The sequence below is a fragment of the Juglans microcarpa x Juglans regia genome, chromosome 8D (genome assembly GCF_004785595.1).
Source record: "Juglans microcarpa x Juglans regia isolate MS1-56 chromosome 8D, Jm3101_v1.0, whole genome shotgun sequence".
Classification (NCBI taxonomy): domain Eukaryota; kingdom Viridiplantae; phylum Streptophyta; class Magnoliopsida; order Fagales; family Juglandaceae; genus Juglans; species Juglans microcarpa x Juglans regia.
Window position 1 is genome coordinate 35,996,543 of NC_054608.1, and position 27,579 is coordinate 36,024,121.

The 27,579-nt window shown below is 36.1% G+C and overlaps 2 protein-coding genes across 6 annotated transcripts; one reads left to right on the forward strand and one right to left on the reverse strand.

Moving 5' to 3' along the window:
• Nucleotides 1-1,063: 1,063 nt before the first annotated feature.
• Nucleotides 1,064-22,108, forward strand: LOC121243211. 2 transcript variants are annotated; one of them, XM_041141290.1, is made up of 12 exons: nucleotides 1,064-1,156; nucleotides 1,749-3,180; nucleotides 4,584-4,591; nucleotides 5,460-5,635; nucleotides 12,024-12,084; nucleotides 12,175-12,273; nucleotides 13,589-13,683; nucleotides 14,033-14,143; nucleotides 17,980-18,047; nucleotides 19,680-19,790; nucleotides 21,219-21,450; nucleotides 21,787-22,108. In XM_041141290.1, the coding sequence occupies exons 2-12, from the start codon at nucleotides 1,853-1,855 to the stop codon at nucleotides 21,895-21,897; spliced, it is 2,400 nt and encodes a 799-aa protein (XP_040997224.1). In that variant the 5' UTR covers nucleotides 1,064-1,156; nucleotides 1,749-1,852; the 3' UTR covers nucleotides 21,898-22,108. The 2 variants fall into 2 exon arrangements, with proteins under 2 accessions (XP_040997224.1, XP_040997223.1); XM_041141289.1 differs by lacking the exon at nucleotides 1,064-1,156 and adding an exon at nucleotides 1,197-1,356.
• Nucleotides 22,109-22,242: 134 nt separating this feature from the next.
• LOC121243212 lies at nucleotides 22,243-26,836 on the reverse strand. Of its 4 annotated transcripts, none has more exons than XM_041141293.1 (5): nucleotides 26,649-26,836; nucleotides 24,959-25,280; nucleotides 24,023-24,507; nucleotides 23,708-23,939; nucleotides 22,243-23,597 (listed from the first exon to the last, which is right to left on the reverse strand). In XM_041141293.1, exons 2-5 carry the CDS (start codon nucleotides 25,233-25,235, stop codon nucleotides 23,125-23,127), a joined length of 1,467 nt encoding a protein of 488 aa, XP_040997227.1. In that variant the 5' UTR covers nucleotides 25,236-25,280; nucleotides 26,649-26,836; the 3' UTR covers nucleotides 22,243-23,124. The 4 variants fall into 4 exon arrangements, with proteins under 4 accessions (XP_040997227.1, XP_040997225.1, XP_040997229.1 ...); XM_041141291.1 differs by having other exon boundaries at nucleotides 26,653-26,834; XM_041141295.1 differs by lacking the exon at nucleotides 24,959-25,280 and having other exon boundaries at nucleotides 26,653-26,836.
• Between the last annotated feature and the right edge of the window lie 743 nt (nucleotides 26,837-27,579).

Consider the following 27,579-nt stretch of genomic DNA (forward strand, 5'->3'; position numbering starts at 1 on the left):
ATAAGGAAGTGTAGTTATAAACTTTTCCTTCTAGTATAGTTGTTGGTAGTCAAATCTGATCATAACTTTAATTATAAATACATCTTTATAACAACGAAAATCAGATAATTGAAGACATCTTAAATTAATTAATAAACTACTGATTTTTTCTTTAAATTGAATAGAGTCTTCAACAAAATGCTTAGTTAATAGAAATATTAAAGTATTAACAATATTTTTTAATTGTTGGCCATCTTCTGTTTTTATTATTTACATTCTTTCATCATGTTTATATTGATTTATTATTCTATTTATTTGCTCACTTGAAAGATAATGATCCCACCAACCTTTTAATTGACCAATAAAACCTGTAACAATTATGTGAGCCATTTGATGATATGTTTTTCTATTTTCTTTATAAACATTAGTGACTATAGTCATTTCTTGAATTAATAGATAAAATTGATAGCCCATAAAAAAGAAAGATACTTTTGATATTATACTAGTATCGACCATAACATTAGGCACCATAATCATGTAAAAAGTCTATAACTTATATAAACTATAATTAAATTCAATACTATACTATTACATATTAATTATTATAAAATAATGTACTTATACTATAATAGAAATAAAATAATAATTTAGTATATATAAATATTATATTATTATTAACGAGTAGTGTTATATATATTTACGTTTTTACTTACAAGATTCATTTTGTTATTTTTTTTTTAAATTTCAAATTTTATGATTTTTAACATATTAATAATTGATATGTAGAGAAATAATTTTTTTGTAAATTTTTTTTAAATACATTTAGCATTTTTCATTACTAACATAGATAATCTGTAAAACTGAAAAAGCCAGACTTGATCGGATTGAAATCGAACAAATCAAAAATTTTCATTTCGAAAGTAAATTAGTTTAGTATCCATTCTTAAATTTTCGAAACCAACGTATACATCTTCGATTTAAAAAAATATACAATACAGGAGAGGCTCAGACAAGTTACATCCCTACCCATACCGGAGCGGGCTGCGGTAGCATCTTTACACCTTTGCCATTAAATTCAGTTACAAAAACGATGTCGTTTTCAAAGCGAGATATGAAAAAGACTTCAGAAATGGCACCGGACACACGCACAAGGCCCAGGGGCTGATCGAGCAAGAAGGTGAGAGTAGAGGAAGTTCAAATACACACTCCACTTCTATTGCTTCAATTCTATTCAGAATTTAATTTTTACGGTTTCTTTTCCTTTCTAATTCTAAATCTCTAGGGTTTCCTCCCAATTTTACTTTTCATTGTTTCTCAGTTTTCTCGGCGACCGAACGGGGAATTAAAAGCTTTGAAATTCGTACTTATTTCCCTAATGTGAGGTCTTTCGTTAGGTTTATAACTTTTATTGTTTAATTGTTAGTTTCGAAGAGTAATCATGGTGACGTTTCTTTTAATGCTTGTTTGCTGACAAAATATGAGAACTTTTATGCTTTTATGTTGATTGGTTCACCACATTCATTAGCTTAGGTCGAAATTAACTAACAAGTCATGGTTGAATTAATTCATGCAACGTATTCTCTCAGATGTTATGAAACGGACTATAGTTTCTTTTCATCTATTTGTCATTTTTATCATATTTGCAAATTTTATTCTTTACAGTTGTGTTTCTTTCTTCAATCTATGAGGACTGTGCTAATCATTAATGATTCTGGATATATGTGATCTTTTGAACTATCTGTATTGAACACTTTTTTTTTTGCCTCTAGGTGACCGTTATCAAATGCTTGGGTTAGTCGATAGTAGAAGCCCATTTGTTTCGGTGGTTGTGTTGAATAAAGACTGGATTGTGTAATTGTACTGGATTGTCATTATGAGCGGTGCTCCTAAAAGATCTCATGAAGAGAGTGGCCATTCGAAATACCCGAATGAGGATTCCAGTGCGTTCCCCAAGTTATCAACAGCAGTTCCGAGCGAGTACCATCCTCCCTATGAGATGGTTCAAGAAAGTCGGATGCCAAAGCTTCCACGTACTGAATCTCGAGATGCAGATAGAAGATCTCCTCTTCATTCAGTGTATAGAATGCCATCTTCTTCGAATGATTCTCATGTAGATCATTCTGAAAATAGGATGGATTTAAAGGATTCCAAGGATGGCAGAGATCTTCGATTTGAAAACCGGGATACAAAGATGGAGATGAGGGAGTTATTTGGTGATGCAAGGAGAGAATCTCAAAATGCTAAGAGTGAGAAGGATGTAAGATCTGAGAGTAGAGGGGATGATAGTAAGGAAATGAGGTATGACAGGGAAAATTTTAGTGATCCAAAAGGTGATGTGAAGATGGAAAAGGATGGTTATGGTGCAGCAAATACACACTTTACTTGGAAAGAATCAAAAGAACACCATAGGGGAAAAAGATACCCTGATGCCCCAAGTGGAGGTATAAATTATTGGCATGTTCCGTGTGGTAATTCACAAAGTCCCATCGAGGTTGGAAAGGAAGGCTCAACAACTGAAGAGAGGGATTATGTGGAAGCTCATGAGGCTGTTGGGGAAAACAAAGTTGATTCAAAGGGTGACGAGAAATTGAAAGATAAGGATAGAAAGAGGAAAGATGTGAAGCATAGGGATTGGGGAGAAAGGGAAAAGGAAAGAACTGATCGTAAGATTGGTATGCAAGTAGCTAATAGCAGTAGTGAATGCAAAGATTCAGGTAAAGAAGAAAGAGATGTAGATAGGTGGGAGAGAGAGAGGAAAGATTTTTTAAAAGACAAGGAAAGACTAAAAGAGAGGGAAAAGGATCAGGCCAGGAGAGACTCATGGAATGGAGTACACAAAGAGAATTCTCACAATGAGAGGGAATTAGGGGATGGATCTGTAAGAAGGTCAGAGCAGGAAAACCCAACATCAGAGCAGAAGAAACAGAAAGACTTTGATAGCTGGAAAAATGTCGATAGGGAAGCAAGAGACAGGAGGAAAGAAAGCAATGACATTGAAAAAGATAAAACTGAAAGGCGCACTAGGTGCGATGACAAAGATTCAGATGATGGATGTGCAGATGGTGAAGGAGCTAATGAAAGGGAAAGGGAGGTCTATAATTATGGAGTTCAACAACGGAAGAGGATGCAGCGGTCAAGGGGTAGCCTCCAAGTGGCTAACCGCGAGCACCGTTTTAAGTCTTGTGCTCAAGAGAATGAAGGGTGAGTTGAACTATTTTCTTTTGTTGATTAATTAATTAAAAGTTCTTTTACAAGTAATTATTTAATTGAAAGCTTATTTGCCTTAATTGATCAATTTTCTATTATTAGATATTAATGTTTGTGAAAATGAGCTCTACATATTGATTTCTGCATGGTCAAACTGTAAATATTGGATCTAATACCTATGTAAAAAATATATTGGATCTAAATTTGTTAGTTTCTATTTTTCCCCCCTTCTGGATAGATATTTATTCCTGTGATCAGGTTCATGTTCGTTGTATGCCCTTGGATTCAGATCTTTGCCTTGGAATGAAGTTTAGCTTACCTGAAATATGGATTAAGATCTATCAAATTTCGTAATCAATCACCTAGAGAATGATTTGTACTGTTTTTATCAGACAGTGTGTCTGCATGAGACATGCTTGTGGTCATCTATTGTGGTTTGATTCATTGCATAATGTCTAGATATCGTATCGATGTTTGATTATTTTCCTTCTTTTCCACTCTAAAAGCACTTGTTGATATTAATATACATTTTCCTTCTTTTAACCTTGATACTTTGGTAATTTTGTGTGTATATGTATTAATCTGTTGCTAATGATAAAGTTCTGATCTTTGAAAGGACAAAAGGTATTTGGTGTGGCTTCATCATGTTCATGATTCTGTTTAGTGTAGATGATATTTTTGTATATCTCAATTATCATGGTTAAAAGTAAGTGATGTTCTTACTTTATAAAGTGATACTGGGCACATTTAGGGATGTGACATAGTGAAAAATAATTTGATTTGCAATTATTAGGTTAAATTGGTTATAATCTAAAATAATGCATTGTTGAGGATATAGATTTTAGTTTAACTAGAAACAAAGCATTCATAGGCTGGGAAAAAGTATAGTTTTTCTGGGTTTCCAGCAGGGAAATTTAAAGCAGAAATTAATATTGTTGTTGAAATTGCCACTTTTTCTTTCATATGGCTTTTAGGTCTGGGGTTGGTTGGTTGTGGGTGAGGGATTTGGGGGTGATTATTAGCCAAACAATAAAGATCATAATTGATAGGAAAGACCCTGAAAGATACCACAAAACTGTAGTACTTGGTCTATGCCTTTGCGATTTCTAATAACATCTTCTTTTACTTACACACAAGAAAAAGGACTCCACTAGACAGTCTAGAATGCAAATGAAAGGACAGAACTTGAACTTCATGGAAGTGACATGATTTATTTAGAAAGTCAACGATGCCAATACTATCGTTTCTGTTCATTTTCTTAACTGAAAGATGTTATATATTATCTGTTTCTTTATGCGTTTATTATTTAATGGTATTCTTAATATCCTCTTTTTTTTTTTTTTTCCCTCCTTGGCGGCTGAACACATTTCGGTTTTTTTGCCTTTTATGTTTTGCAGATCTCAAGGTAAGCTCTTGTATTCTGTCTTTTGGATGGATCTTCTCTACACTCGCATAGTAACAGGATCTGTGCCCTGTTGAAGTAATGGGCATTCCAACTTTATTACTGTCATATGTGCAGCTCCAGTTTACAACGCATTAAGTGATAATTTCACTTGCAAATTTCTATAATTCTAGTTTATACTATGGGTATTAATGGGTATTAGTACTTAATTGTATATGAAAATCCGTATTCAGGTTCTTAACCAAGCTTTTACTCTCTATGTTAGCATTAGTATCTATGCATCATTAATATAACTACTTTTAGCAACTACTAGAGCGATTGAATTGCAAAACTAGTCTGTACACATTCATATGAGGGTGGGTACTTACCACATTATCCCAGTTCTGATTAATGCTTGGAAGACGCTATAGAGGGTGGGTGGAGGGGGTATACATGTGTTTATTGTACATTTTTTTTATTCAGATTTTGAAAGCAAGAGATAGGAAGCTAGCTGTATATCAAATTATGACAAATGTAAAACTGGGTTCAGGGAGTTAAATTTGTTGCTGAAGACAAATGACATTTCATGTAATAATTCAGCTTTAAATTTGAAAAAAAGCTTTTAGGAAGCCCGGTTCGATTTTTATTTGAATTTTAATTCTGCTTTAACTATCAGTGGTGATACTTCTGGGATAAAGCTTTTTGATCCCTTTCCTACTTCCTTTTTTCATAACAGATTTGAGCATGGATAAAAATTTTTGATCCCTTTCCTGCTTCATTTTTTTTGCATTGTATTCAAAAATGGAAGTGAATTGTTTCGATTATCATGTCTTTAGGTATTACATGGTTTGCTGTGTGTGTTTGTTTTTTTCTAAAGCTGGGAGTGTTGCAGGTAAAGCTGAAGTATCCTCTGTTGTTTATAAAGTTGGTGAATGCATGCAAGAACTGATAAAGTTATGGAATGAATACAAAGCATTGGAATTGGAAAAAAATGGAGAAAGCACTTTAAATGGACCAACTCTTGAAATCCGGATTCCAGCTGAGCATGTTACTGCTACAAATCGCCAAGTAAGGTTAACTGATTCATGTTTATATGACATTGATTGATGATCGTTTTATGATTTGCATAACGTGTCTTATATATGTGCTATGATTTCTTTGCTAGTCATATATTTATACTTTATGTGCATTTTGTGGGCATTATTTTTGAATGTCAATTGCACTATCATGATTCATGATACTTTTTTTAATTGGTAAACAAGACTTTTATTGATGAGAATGATAGGCATAGCCTAAGTACATGGAACATGTACAACAGCGACGCCTAGCCATGTTAATGTAGTGATACAAGAAAGTCATGGATATTCAAACCATTAAAATCTGTTACAGTCGGCCAATGGAATGAAGTGTTAAAAAAGAATTTTTTTTTTAATAAGTACGAAGATATTTAATTGATATAAAGATAGGCATAGCCCAAGTATAGAGGAGGTATACATGTGATTACACCTATTTAGGAACTAGAAACGGTTACAAGGAAATCATGGAAGCTTAGACCATTTAAATCTATAGCAATGAACCACATAAATAAAGTCTTCCAGAAAAAGCTCTTAAACTCTTCCAAGGAGCACTTACGATCCCCGAAATGTCTATAATTTCTTTCGCTCTAGATGCACCAAAATATACAAATGGGAGCCATCTTCCACACAGCTGCAATCTATGGTGTCCTCATGATCCCTCTCCAACTTGCTAGTAGTTCAACTGCCCTCCCCGGCATAACCCATCCTAATCCCACTTTGCTAAAAAAGTAATTCCATATGGCTCGAGCAAACTCACAATATAAGAGTAGACGATCCACTATCTCATCACTATTTCTGCGCATACAGAACTAGTCAATGATGATAAGCCCGCGTTTTCTTGGATTATCAATGGTCTTGATCTTCCCTAAGTCTGCTTTCCAAACAAAGAAAGCAGCCTTAGTAGGTGTTTTACTCCTCCATATGCTCTTCCAAGGAAAATTATTCCTAGCTTGAGCTGTAAGTGTCTCATAGAAAGATCATATAGAAAATTATTCCATCTTATCCACCACTGTAACAACGAGTCTAATATTGTATGGAGGAGTTAAAGAACTCCACCAGGACACCTACTTCTCAATCATGTGCCTCCCTAATGAAGCTAACATTCCATTGCTGCGAACCATTAGTAATTGCCCACAAGTTAGCCACCATAGCATCTTGTTCCCATGCAATTCTGAAAATAGAGGGCTAGACATCCTTAAGAGCCATATCTCCAACCCAAACATCATGCCAAAAACTGATTCTACTGTCATCCCCATACACAGCCTAGTGTTGCTAAAAAAAAGACCACCAACCTTTCCGGATATGCTTCCATAACCCCACTCCGTATGCCCCCCTACCTTCCTTAGAACACCAACCCCCCTTTTACTCCCATACTTAGTATCAATCACCACCTCCCATACTTGAAAAAGAAAACTTTAAGCTTATCCATTTACCGCTTGCGATCTTTGAAGCTTCTTTCATTCCACTCCCTCCATAAGAAGCTTCTAACTTTTCCTTAGATTGTCTAAGGTGAGGATTTTCCCTAAGGAAGACTTCCACATAAAGAAAACTGCTTTTAGGGGTGTGCCTTAGGGCATGTTAGGCAAACATGAGAATTTCCAAAATTCTCAAAATTTCTCATAACTTCATTCCCAAACTCAATCATAAAACACTTTTCAATTTTAAATTTTAAACTTTTTCATTTGATCATTACCTAATCATTACTCAAACACAAAAATCAATACAACTTTTACAAACCTCAAAACAAAAATAATATGAAAAAATTACATTCAAACAATTTTTTAATTTTATCTATTCACTTTTACAAACTCTAATAAAATACTTATTTTCAAATATATTTTTATTCAACTTTTTCTCGCTCCTTTTCCAAAATCCAATAAAACATCTTCACTCAAAACATTTCACTGCTATTCACAAAATTTTGAAATACTTTAAAACATGCCTTAGTCTTCCAAGGTAATGGATTTGCATTTTGCATAATAAGGGGCTTATAGAATGAATGGAAAGTAAACCAATGAATGCCTTGATAGTCGTATAAAATCCGACAATAAGGGGGATCTTATGTAAATTGGATATGGAGAAAGCTTATGATCATGTGAATTGGGATTTCTTAATTTACGTGCTTAAGAGATGTGGTTTTGGAGAGAAATGGTATTCGTGGATCAGATGGTGTATCTCAACAGTGAAGTTTTCAATGCTAGTAAATGGCAACCCAGTTGGCTTCTTCAATAGTTCAAGAGGCCCAAGACAAAGGGATCCTTTGTCTCCACTTTTATTTATCATAGTTATGGAGGCGCTTAGCAGAATGATCTCTGCCTTGGTTAACAGTGGTTTTGTGACTAGTTTCTTGGTTGGGGACACCACTAGGGGTACTCTCAACATTGCTCACCTATTATTTCCAGATGGTACATTGATTTTTTGTGAGGCAGAATAGAACCAGATGTAGGCATTGAGGGCTCTCTTACTTTGCTTTGAAGTGATATCTGGTCTAAAAGTGAACCTCGACAAGTCAGAGTTGGTGCCAGTTGGTAATGTTAGCAATATCCGATAGTTGGCTCACATTCTTGGTTGTAAGATTTCCTCTCTTCCCATGAATTACCTTGGTCTTCTGTTGGGGGCAGCACCATGGGCCAAATCAATTTGGGATACAGTGATTGAGAAGATTGAACGTAGATTAGCAGGTTGGAAGAGATTGTACTTGTCGAAAGGTGGTTGTATCACCTTAATCAAAAGCACTTTGTCCAATGTACCTACATATTTTCTATCTCTATTCCCCATTCCAGCAAGTGCGGCAACTTGGATTGAAAAATTGCATCGTGATTTCCTTTGGAGTGGTATGGGGTGAATTCAAATTCCACCTGGTCAAGTGGGATGAGGTATGCTCTCCAATTTTCTCTGGTGGGTTGAGAATTAGAAACTCGAGAATCTTTAATAGGGCTTTACTTGGGAAATGGTTGTGGAGATACACTATGGAACCGGAAACCCTTTGGAAGTAGGTGATAGACCTTAAATATGGAGGTGTTTTTTTTTTTTTTTTGGGGGGGGGGGGGGGTTGGAGCACTAGAGAGGTGAGTGAGGCTTATGAAGTGGGAGTTCGGAAGCATATTAGGCGAGGGTGGGGGGGTTTTTACTCGTCACACTAGACTTATGTTGGGAGATGGCTCTAGAATTAAATTCTGGAGTGACCTATGGTGTGGGGATAATGCCCTTAAGGATTCATTCCCTTTAGTTTTCAGGATTGCTAGTGAAAAAGAAGCTTCAGTGGCAGATGTTTTGGTACTATCTGGGGATCAAGTCCAATGGAACGTCAACTTTAGGAGGGCTGCCCAAGATTGGGAAATTGGTAGCTTTGAAGATTTTTTTCGTATTCTATACCTCCATGAGACCGAACATTCAACGAGCTGATAGGTTGTGGTGGAAACCAACAGATAAAGGCATGTTCTCGGTTCGTTCTTTTTATAAGTCTCTCACACAATTGCAAGACAACCAATTTCCATGGAAGAAGATTTAGCGAAATAGAGCACCTCGTAGAGCGGCATTTTTTGCTTGGTCAGCTTCCTTGGGTAAGATTTTGACGATGGATAACTTAAGGAAACAGGGGGTGATCATAGTAGACTGGTGCTGCATGTGTGAGAAAAGTGGTGAAACTGTGGATCATCTTCTACTACATTGTGAGGTCGCTAAAGAGCTATGGGATGATGTGTTTTGGAGGTTGGAGCTAGCTTGGGTCATGCCAGCCACAGTGGATGAGCTCTTGGCCAGCTAGACAAACCTAAGAGGAGCCCCCCAAATCACAGTTGTGTGGAAATTGGTGCCTATTTGCGTCTTGTGGTGCCTATGGAAGGAGTGTAATGACCGGACGTTTGAAGATAAAGAATGCCCTAGAGGAACTTAGATCACTTTTTGTTATAACTTTATTTTTATGGGCCATAGCTGTAGATTTTAATGGCTTGGGCATTCATGACTTTCTTGGTTCTTTTTCTTCTTCCTAGATAGGCGTTAACTCGTGTATACCCTCTTGTGTACTTGGGCTGAGCCTTTTGTTATTAACACTATTGTTTACTTATAAAAAACAACCTCTCTTTCTTAAATGGACGCCAAATGATCTTATATGTAGCTCCCACGCTCACTCTACTAGAGTACATGAGATTGTAAAACGCAATGAATGTATCAACTCCCAATCGTGTGCAACTCTGAAGAAAGTGACATCCCATCGAGGAGAGCAACTAGATAGTTCTAAAAAATTTGCAATTGATGCTTCCTGCATTGCGTGATTCCATAGATTTACAGGCTTCCTTGAGGGCCCTATTGCCCGCCACACCATAGGTCCTGCCTTTTAATTTTGGACCCATCATCCACCACAAAGCAAGCATATCTAGAAAAAGTTCCCCATCCTGTTCTTGTATGATTCCAACCCACCCCATATGGTCCACTCATCTCATTTGAACACCATCCACCCCAAGCTCCACCAAATTTTAAGTTTGTAATGGCCCTCCATAGAGCCCCTTTTTTGTTGGTATCTCCATAACCACTTTCCCAATAGAGACCTGCTAAACCTAGCAGGTTCCAAACTTCAAGCCGCCCTCCTGAGATTGGGTTGCATATTGTGGCCCATTTCACTAAATAAAATTTAAACTCATCATCCACCCCCCTCCATAAAAAATCACGTTTTAGCTTCTCTATATGATGGCCACCTTAGTAGGAAGTGGAAACAATGACAAGAAGTAGGAGTGCTTTTGATCAATGTAACCCTACCACCTTTGGACAAGTGCATCCTCTTTCAACTAGCCAATCTGCTCACCATTTTATCGATCACCTCATTCCAAATAGACTTCAACTTGAATGAAATACCCAAGGGGTGGCCAAGATATTTCATTGGCAAGGAAGATACATTTCACCCTAGAATTTAAGCCAAGTCCTCCACATTAGGAACATTTCCCACCCTAACCCGTTCTGACTTAAGTTGGTTCACTTTCAATTTGGAGACAGCTTCAAAGCATAGAAGAAGTGCCCTCAAATTCAGATGTAGTTTTGGTTGTACAAGTTTTGTCCAAACCCCCATTGCCCTTCCCTTTGATCTTCCACGGTTAGAGCTTCTCTCTCTTGCTCCATCATTAACTGTCCAGTTAAGCCTTTTTAATTCTCTAGCTCTCTTCTTAAGCTGAATTGAGCTCCCCAGGTGAGCTAGAGTGGGTCTGTCCAGCCTCTATAGCTGCAAGGAGAGTTATGAATTGGTCCTCGAAGCCGTCACGCAAGATCCCCATAAGAGTATTTCTCCTTTGCCTTGTGTAAGACCAAATCTGAGATCTGGATGTTGCTTTTGTTGCTTGGGTGTATAGAAAACAGTGGAGTTGGTTCTTCCCAATGTACGTGTTCACTGACCAAGGGACTTGTTTGTACCACACCCAACTTGTCTGAGACAGGACCCAACACCTGCCAATACTCTCCCCCTTAACCACATGTATGACGTATGAGTTAATCAGAAAGAAGATTCCATATTAATTTTTTTTCATTAACGTTAATCGAAAGCACTTGGCAGCTTCACAGATTGCCATGTCAACTTTAATTTTTTAAAATAATTAATTTTTAAATAATAAATAAATTTTTTATTTTGAAAACATATTTTTTATTTAAATATATTAAACTTAGAAAAAAAAACTGGAAGGGGTGGCCCCACCCACGTGGTGGGCAAACTTTACTCAAACATATCATTTTATATAAAACTCTTGTGCTTTACTTGATATACACATGACATTGATAGCCACTCATTAAAAAAAAGTTATTTGATCGTCATAATCAAATTAAAGTACATGCTTGAATCAAAGTATACCAAAAGGGTCATGACCAAAAAAGCTCGAAAGTTGTCGGTTCTGACTCCTGCTAGCATAAACAATCAAATATCATTCCATCTAGAGAGCCAATTTGGACTGTTATATCAAGTTCAAAGCATATACATCACATATGAAATTATGTGGAGCTACGGTATGTAAATGATCATCTAAATACTAAGAATATTTGTTCACGTCCTTTTCTGTATCTTGAAATAATATTGAATATATATTTTAAAAATTATAAAAGCGTGCTTTTTTGCCAAGCTCATTAAAAAAGCATGCTTAAAAGCAAGTTTTTGTAAATGCGCTTCGCTTTTGATAACCAAAGCGCTTTTCACGTAAGCATGCTTTTAACAACACTGCTAGAAACCAAAGAATACATCATTGTAGCAATGGGCATTTACTAGCTTTAGATCAATTTGACTTATGATTCTTCTTTTAATTTACTTCCATTATTTCTATTGTGTATTTTGGGGTTGAAACTTGAACATATAGTTCCGGTGGCCGTGCGGTATCTTCATATTGAGTTATTGACGTCATAATGTGCAGGTCAGAGGTGGGCAACTGTGGGGGACAGATATATACACTGATGACTCAGATCTTGTTTCTGGTATGTGGTGTGATGATGGCATTTGTGTTTTTTATATAAATCATTGAAGTGGTATATGAAAATTAATATTGAAGTTTACTTGTGTTCCAGTTCTCATGCATACAGGTTACTGCCGTCCCACAGCTTCTCCTCCTCCACCTGCTATTCTAGAGTTGTGTGCTACCATCAGAGTGTTACCTCCACAAGATTGTAAGTCTATGTTCAACTCTATCTTGCTTTCCTGCATAAGTGAATGGTTGACAACACGTACTGTAGGCACTGTCATCCATTGAAGTTTGACATTGCTCAATTAAGTAGGGGTGCTACTTGCACCCCGCCCCCGCATGGGCGGAGCAGGGTATTTGCCCCCGGGTGGACCATTGGTCCGTTTGTCCACCCACCCTACCCCCATCCACCACCCACTCACGACAGTCACAATGGGGAAAAAAATTCAAAGAAAAGAGAAAATACACAAAAAATCCACAACACAATACACAATAAATCGGAACCAAAAAAAAAAAAAAAGACTAAACTATCAAAAACTTTGAGCAAACCCACGGTGGTTGCGAGAGGAGGAAGAAGAAGAAGAAGAAGAAGAAGAAGAAGAAGAAGAAGAATAGGTGGAGGAAACGAGGACGCGGGCCTCGCCACCGAGGCGACTGCGAGAGGGAGAGAGGTTCCAAGAGGGCATTTCTTTATTTATTTTATATATATGTTTGTATATATATATGTGTGTGTGTTTGGGCTGGGCTTAAGCCTAGCCCTGGGGTGTGAGGTGCAGACGGGGCCCCTTGCTTGCTCTGCCTAGGCGGGGCTGGGGCGGTGGACTCGGGGTGGCGGGGCGCGGTGCCCCGCCACTCACCCCTACAATTAAGATGCTTGAGCATTCATAAGTTGACCATAAATTGGTAAGGATAAGGATTTTAAGGTTTTCATCACAAGTAGAAAAATGATAAGAATTTTAAGGTTGTAATAGACGTTTTAGGGAGCTTGATACGCTAGTTTGTAGTGGTTGTGGAAAGTGCAGAAGTTTAAGTAGGGAAGAAGAAAAAAGGTGGAAACAAGAGGATGATGAAAGAGAGAGGTTTATAACATTAGATACTAAGGAAGTTCTTGAGCTCTAATTCTCATTGTGAGAATTGCAACATCTGATAGATTGGCAATTTCTAACCCTTTGATCAAGCAAATCCTATTCTGCTGCTCCTACATTAATATTTTAACCATAAGAAGAATTCTAAATGTAATTGAATAGTCAATTTAGTGGCCTTCTAAAATTGCTGTAAGCCTTTTGATCTTTGAGAGGATGAGAGCCTTGTGGTTGGGCTTTTAGAGGAGGTACTCAAATAATTAATACTCTATGAGCATGTTCATGATTTTTTTTTTAAGTTTTGCTGGGATTCTCATATTCATGTAGACATCTTTTACCTTTTTCCTGTGATTGCAATATTGACTTACATTTTTCAAATAATTCTGCTTGTGCTTTGTTCATGTGATTCTAATATTGCACTTCTAATGTTTTTATTAGGTTACATCTCCACTTTGAGAAATAATGTCCGTTCACGTGCCTGGGGTGCTGCAATTGGTTGTAGTTACCGTGTTGAGCGATGCTGCATCGTGAAGGTTATAGAAACATCTAGTTAGAGTTTTGCCTTTTTCATTGCCGGCTGTTGGAAGTCGTACTTATAATGTCCCTTTTTTCGCTTTTTAATGAATTAATTATTAGTTATAAAAGAACTGTTTATTCTTGGAAGTAGTTGTGGAATTTCTGCTGCTCCCTCATTTAATTTCAGAGATGATTTTATAGATCTGTTTTTCCCAATCGGTAAGATGATTTTATAAATCCATGGACTTTTTTTGTTGATTTACTGTTAGTTTCGTTTGACTATCTAAATGGTATCTTTATAATCTATTTTTCTAATCTGATACACAATCTTGATATTTTGTCCATTTTGTTTTCTTCTGATTTTAGAGAGGTGGAACCATTAATCTTGAGCCTTGTCTTACACATACATCAACAGTGGAGCCTACCCTTGCTCCAGTGGCTGTTGAGCGGACAATGACTACCAGGGCTGCTGCTTCGGTATCACTGACCACCTCTTAAACTAACCTGCCTATTTCATTTTTACTTTTTACATAATTTTTTATGCTGCTGAATAACTTGTGCTTTTTCATTTTAAAACATATCTATATTTGGGGGTCTAGGGACTCGTATCTCCAAGCATCCAGTACACTAGGATATCTTCTTTTTGTATGAGTGATAGTTTGAGAGGAGTTGCCGGTGGTTTGAAATTAAAATTAGATTCAGATTTGGAGCTATTAAGGAACACACAAAGTTTAGACTATTTTCTTATAGATGAGAAGATTCTTGGGTGGTGATGATTACTTTTATTGCATATTGAATGCAGTTTTCAATTAGATGGTGACACTAAGTCTGAAATTGAAAGGGTGTGTAAGAATTGCGATCCCACAGTGTAACCTCTAATCAAACCACATGACCTATACTCCAAAAGAACTAGTTAATGATACAATTGGAGTCCCATTGAAACCTTATAAAGAGCAAGAACATCTCCTTCCTAAGCAATGTGGGATCCCATACACCACCTGCCCTTATCCTTATCATATGGGGGGTATCACACTCTCTCCCTCTTAAATTCCTAACATCCTCATCGGGCTAGTCCATCGTAGGTGGCATGGCTTAAGTCCCACATTTTTTGTTGGAATAAGCTCTGATACCATTTGTAACACTCCAATGGAAAGTCCAAACTACATGGCCTATACTCCAAAAAGACTAGTTAATGATACAATTGGAGCCCCATTGAAATCTTATAAAGAGCAAGAACTTCTCCTCCCCAAGCAATGTGAGATTTTATGCACCACCTACCCTTACACGTCATTTGGGGTATCACACACAGTGGAAATCTTACACATCTTCCACTTCTTTATTGCAAGTGGTTTTGACTGCATATATGCTATATCACTTTTCTGGAAGATTTAAATGTAAAATAGATCAGAAGATGACATAATGATGTGCATTCATAATTTTTTCGAATATGTTTTTTGCAAGTAATTTTTTTTCCTAATGAAAAGGTAGTTGCAATTTTCACTTGGCATATGAGCATCATATGTTTGTGAAAGAGAGTTTTCATTTGATAACCCTCTTTTAATGTGATTCATCTGGGGCTTTAATTGTGCTGTTACTTTTGTGAGCGGAGTATACAACATCATCATTAAAGTCTTTGCTAATATGTTGAAGTTGATGCTTGAGATGATCAATTCCCAATCCTAGAATGCTTTCATTGGAAAAGGCAAATATTGGATTCAGTTCTCATTGCAAACAAATGACTGGAAAACTGGATAGGATTGAGGGAGTCAGGTATTTTGTTAAAGTTAGACTTAGAAAAGGCAAATATTGGATTCAGTTCTCTTTGCAAACAAATGACTGGACAACAGGATAGGATTGAGGGAGTCAGGTATTTTGTTCAAGTTAGACTTAGAAAAGGCATGTGATTTTGTGAATCGGGATTTTTTGATGTATATGTTTAGGAGGTGTGGTTTTGGGGAGAAGTGGTATAGCTGGATAACTCAATTTATCTCTGCAGTCTGCTTTTTAGTCTTGGTGAACGGCTTTCCCCTGGCTTTTTTGATAGCTCACCTGGGTTACGATAGGGGAATCCGTTGTCTTCCCTTGCTGTTCGTTATCATAATGAAGGTTCTTAGTAGAATGATTGCAGCAATGCATCTTTAGGTCTTCTTGGTGAGGACGTGGACTGAGGAGATTTTACTCATCTCATATTTTTTATTTGCATACAACACGTTGCTTTTTTGTGAGGCAAATCCTGATCAATTGCTCTCCCTTGCTTTTTTGTGAGGCAAATCCTGATCAATTGCTCTCCCTGTGATTCTTATTTCTTTGTTTGAAAGCAGTCTCATGTAACCATGTTTGAAGATTAAGTTGGCTGAGTCTAGCTTAGTATCAATTGGCAATGTGGATTATGTTGGCTGCCTAGTCAGTATCCTGGGATATTGGGTTTCCTCATTGCTGATGATGTACTTGGGCTTACCATAGGGAAATCATTTTAAGGCCAAGATGATTGGCTAATAGAAGATGTTGTATTTATTGAGTACTTGTTAATAAAAAAGAAAGAATTTGTATTTATTGATGGGAGGTAGGGTAACTTGAATCAAAAGGCACTCTCTCAAGCATTGCTAATCATGTTGAAAAGCTTCAAGGTAATGAGGCTGTAGAGGGTGAGACGAAATTCCTACAATTTCTATAGGCAGTCGGGTATTAGAAGATTGGTCACTTTAAATAGAGCTTTAGGGAAGTGGCTCTAGCGCCATGTCAATGATAGAGCTGTGATAGAGATGAGTTATCATAGCTGAAGGGGTGGCTGGTGCTCAAATGAAGTGAATGGGAGTTATGGGACAGGTTTGTGAAAAAACATCTGAAGAGATTTGATGAGTTTCCAAGTACATGACATATGAGGTGTAAATGAAAAACCAGGATAAAGTTTTGGGATGATCTATTGTGCAGCGACAAGACTCTTGAAAGGGCTTTCCTGGACCAGTACAACACTGCTAGGGAAAAGAATGCATCAGTAGCAGACAACTTGCAAATTTCAAATGGAAATCTTCAATATGAGGTGGAGTTTGTTTGTGCAGCTCAGGTCTAGGAGGTTAACCCCTTCACCTCCTTTGATTGGCTATATTCTCTGCAATTAAAATTAGGTGGGGTGGATAAAATGCACTGGAGCACATCGAAGAGAGGGGCGTTTCAAATGAAGTCCTTTTTTTAATGCACAGTCCCTCACGACAACAGTACTTTTCCATAGAAGATCATTTGAAGGAGCAAGGTTCCTTTGAAAGACACCTTCTTTGTTTGAAAGGCTGCCCTTGGGAAGATCCTTACTTGGACAATCTAGGCTACCTATCGTGGTGGTAGAATGGTGTTGCACGTTTAAGCGGGGTGGAAAGTTGGTGGATCATCTGTTACTTCATTATGATGTACCTAGGACTTTATGTCAAGCTTTTCTCATCTTGTTTAGGCTTAGTTGGGTGATGCTTAGAGGAGCGGTAGACCTTTAGGCATGCTGGAAGGGATGGTTAGTGAGCCATTGTAGAGAGAGCTTGTGGAAGATGATCATAAGTTACTTAATGTGGCATCTATGGAGGGAAGTAAATGACTGCAATTTTGAAGCCCTACAAGAAATATTGAAGACCTAAGGCATTCTTTTTCTATAGACTTAACCTGTGGATGGCAAACAACCTGTCTGTCTAGCTTTACTTCCCAGAACTTTTATGCTCTATTCTCTCTTAGGTGTATTGGCCATATACCTCCCGTGAACTTCGATTATGCCTCTCACTTCTCTTGATCATTAACAAATGTCCTTTTTTATATGTAAAATATTTTATTCATAATGGAAAAATAGGCATAGCCCAAGTACACTTGATCATTAACAAAATTATTTGTACTTAAAAAATATGTTTGAGACATTCCAGTCAACAAGGCTTTGATGCCAACTTGGAAATCATTAGTCAAACTTACTTGGGAAGCAACTACTCGCTTCTGGCAAAGCTTCTAGAACACTAAGCAATATACGGAGTTCTGTAAATGATAATGAAACCTAGATAGGCCAACAAAGAAAGAAGTCAAGCAGCTCTTTGATCCTCAAAACAACTTTGTAAGGCAAGAAGGGATGGAAGATGGTCTCCTGCCTAAAGTTTCTAGGATAATAGACTATGCTGTCTGTTCAGTAAAAAAGGAGAGCAATAAAGCATGGTAGCATCATCAAACAGCAGATATCTGACTTTGCGTAGTTGCAAAATGTAAATTTTAAAATACAAATTGTTGGACATGAATTTTCTAGATCGAAATTATGGATCCTAATCAGTCTCATCGTGGCTTTTATTCCTTAGAATGCATTGCGGCTGCAAAGATATGTACGAGAAGTTACGATACAGTACAGCCTCTGCAATGAGCCTTGGTACGCTTAAAATCTCTCTCTCTCACACACGCGCACACCTATTTTTTTTTCATCATGATTTTATTGGAGATGCACATGGGGAATGCAGATATTTATGTTCTTGAAACATGTATGTTGTTGGTGTTCCGGGAAAGGTGGAGCTGTGTAGCCTTGTTTTTAACAAACATTGGCCTTCGCATATATATATATATATATATATATATATATATATATATCCATTGAAATTATTATCTATTCTAGAACTGTGCTTCTGATGATTTACCTTATCCATGTAACACTAGGCCCGGTTTTGAATCAGATAAAAGACGTGTTTGCATGGTGTCCATTGTTCCTTGTCATAAAAAAAAAAATTTGTGCTTGTGTGTGTATCTGCATGTGCTTTTCGTTGTTGTTGTGACCCATTTTCTTCATATGTTTATAAAGCATATCTCATCACCTGTCTTGATGTTGAAAATTCAGATGTATTAAAATCATGAGAAATTGATTCTCATATATGAACGACTGTCATTCATATATCATACTTCTAATATTTAAATGGTCTCTAGTATTTTATCAGAATCATTACTTATCGGAGTTTCCTACTCTATTTTCTTTCCGATATTTCAACTAGGACTATCTCACAAGTTTGGGTGTTTGACTAGAATCTAATATTTCTGGCATGGCAACATGATAAACAGAAAAGAAAGAAGCAAAACAAATATGGATGTTGTTTGCTTACCCATGGATCAATTCTTAAAACAAATAGGTACTAAATAAGAATATTTCATTCCACTCCACTCAGGTTGTTAGATCCTGAACTTCTATGATTTTAGGAATTTTCAACAAAATATGGATGTACTTTGCTTCTCCCTAATTGAGTTTTTTTTTTTCTTGTATGTCTTCTATACTTGGGACGCTACTCTCTTATGCTTGTTATAAGATTGAAGTACTTAACTATATATATATATATATATACTTAACGTTTCTAAGTCCATGTAGTTGCTTTTTAATCCGCTCTCACATGCAGTTATGTTTCATATCATCCTAGAAGCAGGCTTGATATTACTATTAAGAAAATTCTATATACTACACCATCATCCAATACTTATCCCACTATGTTTAGGTGGCACTACGCATCAACCTTTGAATTATTTTTAAAAAAAGGTCAAGAGATGATCCAAGGATGATGGAAAGTTTCTCAATTATAAAGTGGGATGAAAGTAGGATAGGAATATAGTTTATATCAATGCTCTTGATATTAATGTGTGGTATTTTTTAAAAGTTAGTTAATGCATTTTTCTCTTATATCCCCACTTCAATATTTGTGTCCACTGCTATTCTTCTTTCAATATCAATAAAGTTTTTGCCTATAAAACAAATTTGTGTCCACTGGAATTCTCAGTAAAAATGCATGTCCAGTCTGGGTATACGTGACTTCATCTACATTGTTGGTGGCTATGATTTATCTGCTTTTCAGTGTTGTTAATGCAATAGATATTTTGTTCAGCCACACGTAATAACTTCAATCACAGGGACAAGGAAACTAAATTTGTGTTTCGAGAATATAGTCTACATTCACCTACTTGTATTTTTAAGCCCTTAATTCTTAAATGATTGCTACTCTAATCATATATGTTTTTGTGATGTCTTCAGGATTAAGTACAGTATAAGCATTGTTGCTGACAAGGGTCTGAAAAAACCCCTCTATACATCTGCACGATTGAAGAAAGGAGAAGTTTTGTATTTAGAAACACATGCACACAGGTATTCTTAATATATGCTTACCAGATGGCTGTGGCTGGGAGTAAAGTCACCTAAAATTCCTAGTCCAGGGATGAGTCCGTGAGGCCCCATGAATGCTGAGAAGAAACAAAAAAACTAAGCTTATATGAGGGCTCTTCTCCCTGCCCCACAAAAAAAGACGTTTTAGGAAAGAAATTTATTCTGTACGCTGACTGCCCCAAAACACTTCATCATTGCAAATAACAATCAGGCTTCCTTCAGAACAAAAGGCTGTACTTGTTACCTTCTGCGACATCAATGGGAAGAGTCTTTAATCCTTTAAAAAAAAAAATTCATCTCCCTTTTCCCTCGTCCTTTCTTGTATCTTATAACTTTCTCATTTTGAAACCTTTTGATAAAACTCCCCTCACATATCAAAAACTCCCTTTGAAACCTATGTTGCTTCCTATCACTCATGCCATCATGCTTTTACAGATGTATCACACATGGCACACGACGTGCTATTTTTCCCAATCAAAAACTAATAAACATAGTAATAAAAAAATTTAGTAGGTACCTTAAGCTTTCGTTTTTTGTAAGTTTTAATTTTTTAATTTTTTATATTTGAAAGAAAAAGATTAAAAATACAAAAATTTTGATACATGTTTTTACATTCAAAAGCTTTTGATAAATTGAGGAAAAAGATACCCTTGTCAAGTTTTCCTTTTTCATAATTGGGTGCATTTGGTTGAATTTAATATAGTTAGTCAAAATCATGCTTCAATTTGCCAACTTTGTGTGAAAAAACAATTTTGTATGTGCATGAACTGTATTACAATTTTTAGCATGAACAGTTCCATGCAAAGCATTCTTTTTGTGTAGTAAGTTGACGATTTTAATCATATGCAATTGTTCTATTAAATTTCATTTAGAATAATATGTGGCCCCTAGGGAGAAATCTTGGTTTCATTCCTATCTCGGGGTATTCTACTGGATGGATGGTAAGCAAGCAAACAACAATTTTTCAGGTACCAACCATTGTTTTTCAATGTTAGTGGCTTTCATCACATCCAAATTCAACTATTTATCCTGAATATTTACCCCATTTAGCATATTGAACCTGAATTTGAAAGTATGACAATGTGACAAAAAACCTATCATTGAATTTGAAAATAGTAATTGAAATTCAAATAAATTAATGAAGTAGAATGCTTTAATTATTGGGGTTACCCATCCGGCTGGAAGTTTCTTTGAAAATGTCTATGTTTACCTACTCTGTTTCCATAGTTGGAAAAGGTTATTACTTCTGTTGTTTGCCTTTGTACTTTTTTATAGTTATGCAGACATATTTCTGAAATTTTGACATTTGAGGTGCTGGAGGCTGAAGTTCCACGTGGTGATTGTCATGCATTTCTTTTTTTATGAGTGACTATCATGTATTTTCTTATCTTTTTGAGTTCATATCTGAAGGTATGAGCTTTGTTTCACTGGAGAAAAAGTGGTCAAAGCTATGGCGGCATCTCAGGTACATGACATGGAGACAGAGAAGTCTCAGAATCATCACTCGCATGCCACAAATGGTGAAAGAAGTGATTATGATAACATGGCGGTTGATGTGTTTAGATGGTCTCATTGTAAGAAGCCTCTTCCCCAGAAAGTCATGCGATCGGTTGGGATCCCGCTTCCCCTTGAATATTTGGAGGTACTTTTCACTCCATTAGTCCATTTTGGCTTCCCTGCCATATTGTATAGAAATTTGTTGGAATGTCTGATTTCAGATAATAATCTGCCGTTTCATAAACGCCTTCTTTGACTACTTATTGCATTTTTGTATAAACATGAGCATTTGTGGTTTTACATTCTTGTTAGGGTACTTCCAGTGAATTGGCGTACAATATTTTTGCATCTTTCTAATAATTCAGTGACAATGTCAAGAAATGTGGAAGAGGGTGGTCGTTTTCATATTCTGATTTAAATTCTATGTAATATAACATGTATATATTTACATATATATTAGTTAAATATTCTGCTTAAATAGGTATTGGAGGAGAATCTTGGCTGGGAAGATGTGCAGTGGTCACAAACAGGCGTTTGGATTGCTGGGAAAGAATACACACTTGCTCGGGTGCATTTTCTCTCAATGAATTAGTTAAGTCCTCTTAATGTTTGCCGTCACAATGTATTTAGAACTATATAATCCCAATCTGGTGCGTTGAACGAGTTTGTTATTCGTATTGATGCAAGTTTTGACTTATGAAAATGCTTGTATTTATTAATTTAAACTTTTCGATGTATATGGGTAAACCTGGTTTTTAAGAACATATCTTGGGCAAGAAATGTCCAGTAATTTTTCACTTTTTTCTCGGAGATGATGGTATTTGGCACCCTTTTACAATGAGGTTGCAGCCTGTAGAATAATCTTTTTCGTTCCTTCTCAATTCTATAGAGCCCTTTTGCACCAGTCAGAGCTTGGACTCATCAAACTCGGGGCTAATTTTCATCAACCAACAGGAAGGGTTCTATTAAGCAACCAAAACAACTTATTAAAAGTAACATCCTACAAATATTATGGAAAAATAAAATATAAGCTTATTATATTTTATACTAACAAAATAATAAAATAAAATTTATCCCGGTACGCTGATAAAAAGCTTGTATACCGTGGCTAAGCAAGCCATGTTGGCAGCAACTATATACTTGCAAAACCTAGATTTATCTGCAAATTGCCTGGCTCATGATGCATCACCCAGATGACGATTGGAAAACAAAAAACCACCACCCTTGAGACTCCGATTTGGAAGATCTGAAATGTGTTTACTAATAAGCACAAATAATCATGAGCTTTGCAACATCTACAATATGTACTTTGACCTGCATCCCACATTTTTTAGGCATCTGTCCTGTATGCTTTACTTGAGTCATTTTTTATATAGCACACCACCACGGTCCACCATCATTGATATTCGAAACAACATGAAATGAGACTGCAAATTTATTAGACCAGCCCAAAAAATATGGCAAAAAAAAAAAGCATTTTATACTTTCATGGTAGGCACACGCATTCCAACCTGCGTCAGAGGGATAATAGACACCTTGACACGACCATTATTTGCATTTTGCGACATGCACAAAGATTTCGAATAGTTTTAGCAGGATATAGGCAGAAAATATTTGGAACAAACGAGAGAGACATGCACAAAGATTTCGAAAAGTTTTAGCAGGATATAGGCAGAAGATTTTGGAACAAACGAGAGAGAGAGAGAGAGAGAGAGAGAGAGAGGAATCGACACAGCAGATGCTTGTCTAGAAAGTCATAGTACCATTCCTTCAAAAGATTTTCATTGCATCTGTGCACACTCATTGCTTGTGCCAACGGTCACCATTCATCCCAATTGTTTATGAAGTCATCCCACATCGCAGCCGCAATTGACTCTCGTGATGAAAAGGCATCTTCTTCCTGTATGTGAGAAGCCAACTGCATATCTGGATGTTGATCAGGATCAGGCGATTCATCCACAGATGAGCCTTCAACACTACTGAACAACCAATCATTTCTTTCCTCGCGCCGGATGTAATTGTGTAGAACACAGGCAGCTATAACTATATCCCTTTGTATATGAAATGCATATTGAGGGGCAAGTTTGAGAATGGGAAATCGAATTTTCAACACATCAAAAGACCTTTGTATGACATTCCTTAGATACGAGTGTCTGTGGTTGAACAACTCCTTCGCATTTCTAGGTAACTGATTAGCACCTCTATATTCCTGAATGTGATACCGGACTCCTTGAAATGGAGCAAGAAATCCCTCCCTATTTGAATATTCAGAGTCAAGAAGATAATATTTACCTGTGACATAAAATCGTTCGTTCAATCATTCCACCTTTGATGTTAATAAAGACTATCATATAAAAATATAAAAGCATTTTTATTAGAAAAGTAACATTGTTTGGTCAAACCTTCAGGAAGGCGAGGAAAATTCTGATCTGGGTCGTCAAGGACTGCCCTCAATACACGAGAATCTGCAGCTGAGCCTTCCCAACCAGGATAAATGAATATGAACTGCAGGTCAAACGTGCAAGCTGCCAATACATTTTGCGATAGAATACCTTTCCTATTGCGAAATCGAGACTGATCTTTTGCCGGGACATGTGCAGGAATGTGCATGCCATCAATGACTCCAATACAATCCTGAGAGGAAAGATACATGGTCAATGACATTGTATGATGCATAGAATGAAAGCGAAAGCAGAAAAAGAGAGAGCAATCTGAACCTTAAAATATGGATAAAATCTATTATTTCCAAGGATTTCGGGAGGAGTTGTGAGCGGAGGAGGTTGCAAAAATTCACGTGACAGTGACTTGATTGCCTTCAACACATTATTGAAATGCCGACTTATGGTTTCACCCGAGTGTTGAAACCGCTCCTGGATTACTCTGTTACGTTCATTATGGCCAATAATGTTCAAAAAAATTGCCAGCTGCTCCTCTATCATAACCCCAGATGTGTCTCGTAACATGCCTCTTTGTCGAAGAATGTCACATAACTTGTGAAATACATGTTTGTTCATCCGAAACATTTCACAACATCCATCATCATGACCATTAAGCACTTCACTCATGAAAACACTTCCACGAGGCGATAACATACGAGGAGGCTGCCTAGTTATACTATTATAATGATAGTAGCCAGCAGCTGCTGCAATTATTTCCATCTCATCCAATTCCAAGTCAAAGTCGTCCATGCCAGCAGGTGCATCTGAAAAAATAAATTAAAGATACAGTATGTGCAACGCAAGCCAATACCTGTTGATAATACAATTAGTTGCTCTTGGCAGTATTTCAATTATGTACAAATAGAAACTAACCTTATAGAAACAAACCTTACAGAAACTAACAAGGAGGCTCAAACAATACTTGCATGCATAAACCACAAAACTGACAATATTAAAGTAACAGCCGTAAACCACAAAGTCAAACTAGTTACAAACAAAAGTTCCTTAAGAGTCTTCTTGATTGCACAAACAATAACTTTGGAACCAGAAAGAACAAAGCCAACAAGGTGGCTCAATCCAGTCAACTAGAGGAAGCACCAAACTTGCCCTGCAACCATAGCAACCGTTTCTCATTTCTAAGAGATATGAAAGTTTCTCTGGCACTGGGGCTCTCAAATAAATCCAAAGCGAAAAAATAGATCCTTTGATCAACACCTTTCATATCATCCAAAACTTTTATGCATTTGCTAATAGAAAACCGGTCCCCATTCTTCATAATTGCAGTTGCCCTCATTTTTGAAGCAGCTGCTATTTCTAGCATGGCATCCACTATAGCATCACCAGTAGCCTTTCGACTTCTCTTCCGACGACCTGAACTAGATGGCATCCCGGACTGACGCTTATGTCCCTCTAACACGTTAACATCATCTCCGGAGCCTGAAGAAGCATCCTCATCCACAAAATTCATTGGTGCACTAGGATCAATAGACATGCTTTATGTCTCAAAACATATCAACCGAGAATCATTCGATCCGAACTGTCTTCATTTCAAAATAACAATAAAAACCATAATCATTCCAATTCTCTACTATGAAAAAAAACTCAATATCAACAAGAGGACAAAGCACTCAAAAGAAAAAAAAAAAAAAACATAAGATAGGTACGTATGTTGAATGAAAGGGGAGAGAAACGAACAAAGAAAGACTATGCATCCATCATTATTGTTCACCATATATATGAGCACCAGTTCTATTAATTGTTACAATGACCAACAAAGCTGCAGGTAAGAGAAGGATAATCAAATTCTCAAAGAATTCCAGATGGAACCCAACAAATGTGTCCGTTTCTGTACAATCATCTTTTGGTAACTCAGATTGTCAGGCAAACAGTTTAACAATATTCCTTTATGACTTTGACTTTTGAATGATATTTCTCAGGCATTCGATTCATAGCGTGAATCATATTTTTCACTTTTATTACATCTGCTATCTCAGTTCTTGGCCACGAAGGAGGGAAGAACACAAATTCAATGCAAAATGAAGGGGTCCATTTCTGAAAATGTTCAAAATGAAAAACCATGCATCTACACCAGCAAACATTAAGATATCCATGTTAGCAAAGCACGTGCGACGCCGAGGTATTAACCAACCATCCTTACAATACAGAAGCATATCCAGCATAGATCAGAAAAGAAAAAAGAAAAAAGAAAAAAAAAAAAAGAAAGAAGGAGAATTACTCCAAGGACAATGTCCATATATTATTTACTTACTAACTTAAGAGGTTGCTTGAATATAAGAATGAAAACCATAAAACACAATTTTTTAATTGAAAAGATCATATTTATGCCAATTTAGTTGATAAGGAAACAAAAACCCAAAGCTAGTTTTTTAATTATTATTAAAAGCCAATTTGGACTAAAAAAAAAACTGGCCTTTCTTCTTGACCGGTTTTAAGCAACCCAATAACGTATAATGCGAATTCAGGAAAAAAAGAAAAGAAATTAAAAATAAAACGAGAATTCAAGATAAAAAGAACAAAAATATGATAAGAGGGACAAAAAAGCAAGGGCCAACATATCCTGAACATCACGGTTGAAAATGTAGGAAGATGCAAAGAGCAAAAGCCTCTGAATCATTGACATTCCTAAAAGTCGGGCCGAGCCAAACATAATCACCTGGCTTACTTGACGTTGGTTATGCATATTCTCGAGAAAGTAAAAAAAAAAAAAAAAAAAAACACACACACACACACAAAAAATACAAACTTTCATATTCTTTTTCCCTTTCTTCTTGCATTTTCACTGTTTTTCTCAGCGATCAAAAGAATAATTATTAAGAACTACAGATCGTTTACAAGCAAAAGATAAAACAATCATATGATGAGAGGTTGAGAAGAAAAGACAAACTGACCAAGATCGCTGCTTTATATCTTGGAAAAGCCTAGAGCCCTTCTCCTCCAGTCGATCTCCTTACTGGTACTACTAATCAGAATCAAAACGAGCTAGGTAATGTCTTCTTACTAGGGTTTTGGTTTTTTGTCCCTCTATTTTTGTTTTTTGTTTGTTTTTAAAGAGAAGCGCTCAAATAGATCAGAATGATACTAAAAGAAAAATGATATATAGTTACCCCAAATGCATAAGCTTGGCACAAGTTCTTTATAGAAAGGAAAAATTTATTCATTATCTCAATTTTTATCATCATTCTATTATTCCATGATTTGATATTAAATAATAAGTTTACAAATAAAATGTAATAAATAATTTCTAATAACTTAATATCACATCATAAGATAATGGAAGTTGAGATAGTGAGTAATATTATGAAAAGATAATCCTATTATGAAAAAGTATAAAAAATTTACTTTTTTTATGGAGCCCACATTTTTATAAAAAACTTGTACAATACTTTTACATTTGAGATTTGTATTTAACATTACTTTGAATTAAAATGCACCATCATCACAAAACATAATAATAAAAATTTGAATTAAATGATCAAATCTTATAATTAAAAATAAGGATAATCCATTAACAATAATAATATCCTTATATCTTCTTTATTATTATTTTATTATTAAGATATTTTTTCTTCCTCTTATTATTTGAATCTGAATTAAAAATTGATATTCTTATATAATTTAGAAGAAAATATATTTAATCAACCAACGTAATCGTATAAATTAATATAAATTCAATTCAATTTTATAAAAATTGACTCAAAGAGCAAAAAAAGTTAATTTTTATAAAGTTGAATTTATTTTGAATAAAATTGTGAATACGTTTAGTTGATTGAATTTTTTTTTTTTAGATTATGCAAGAAAACTATGTTCTATATTTT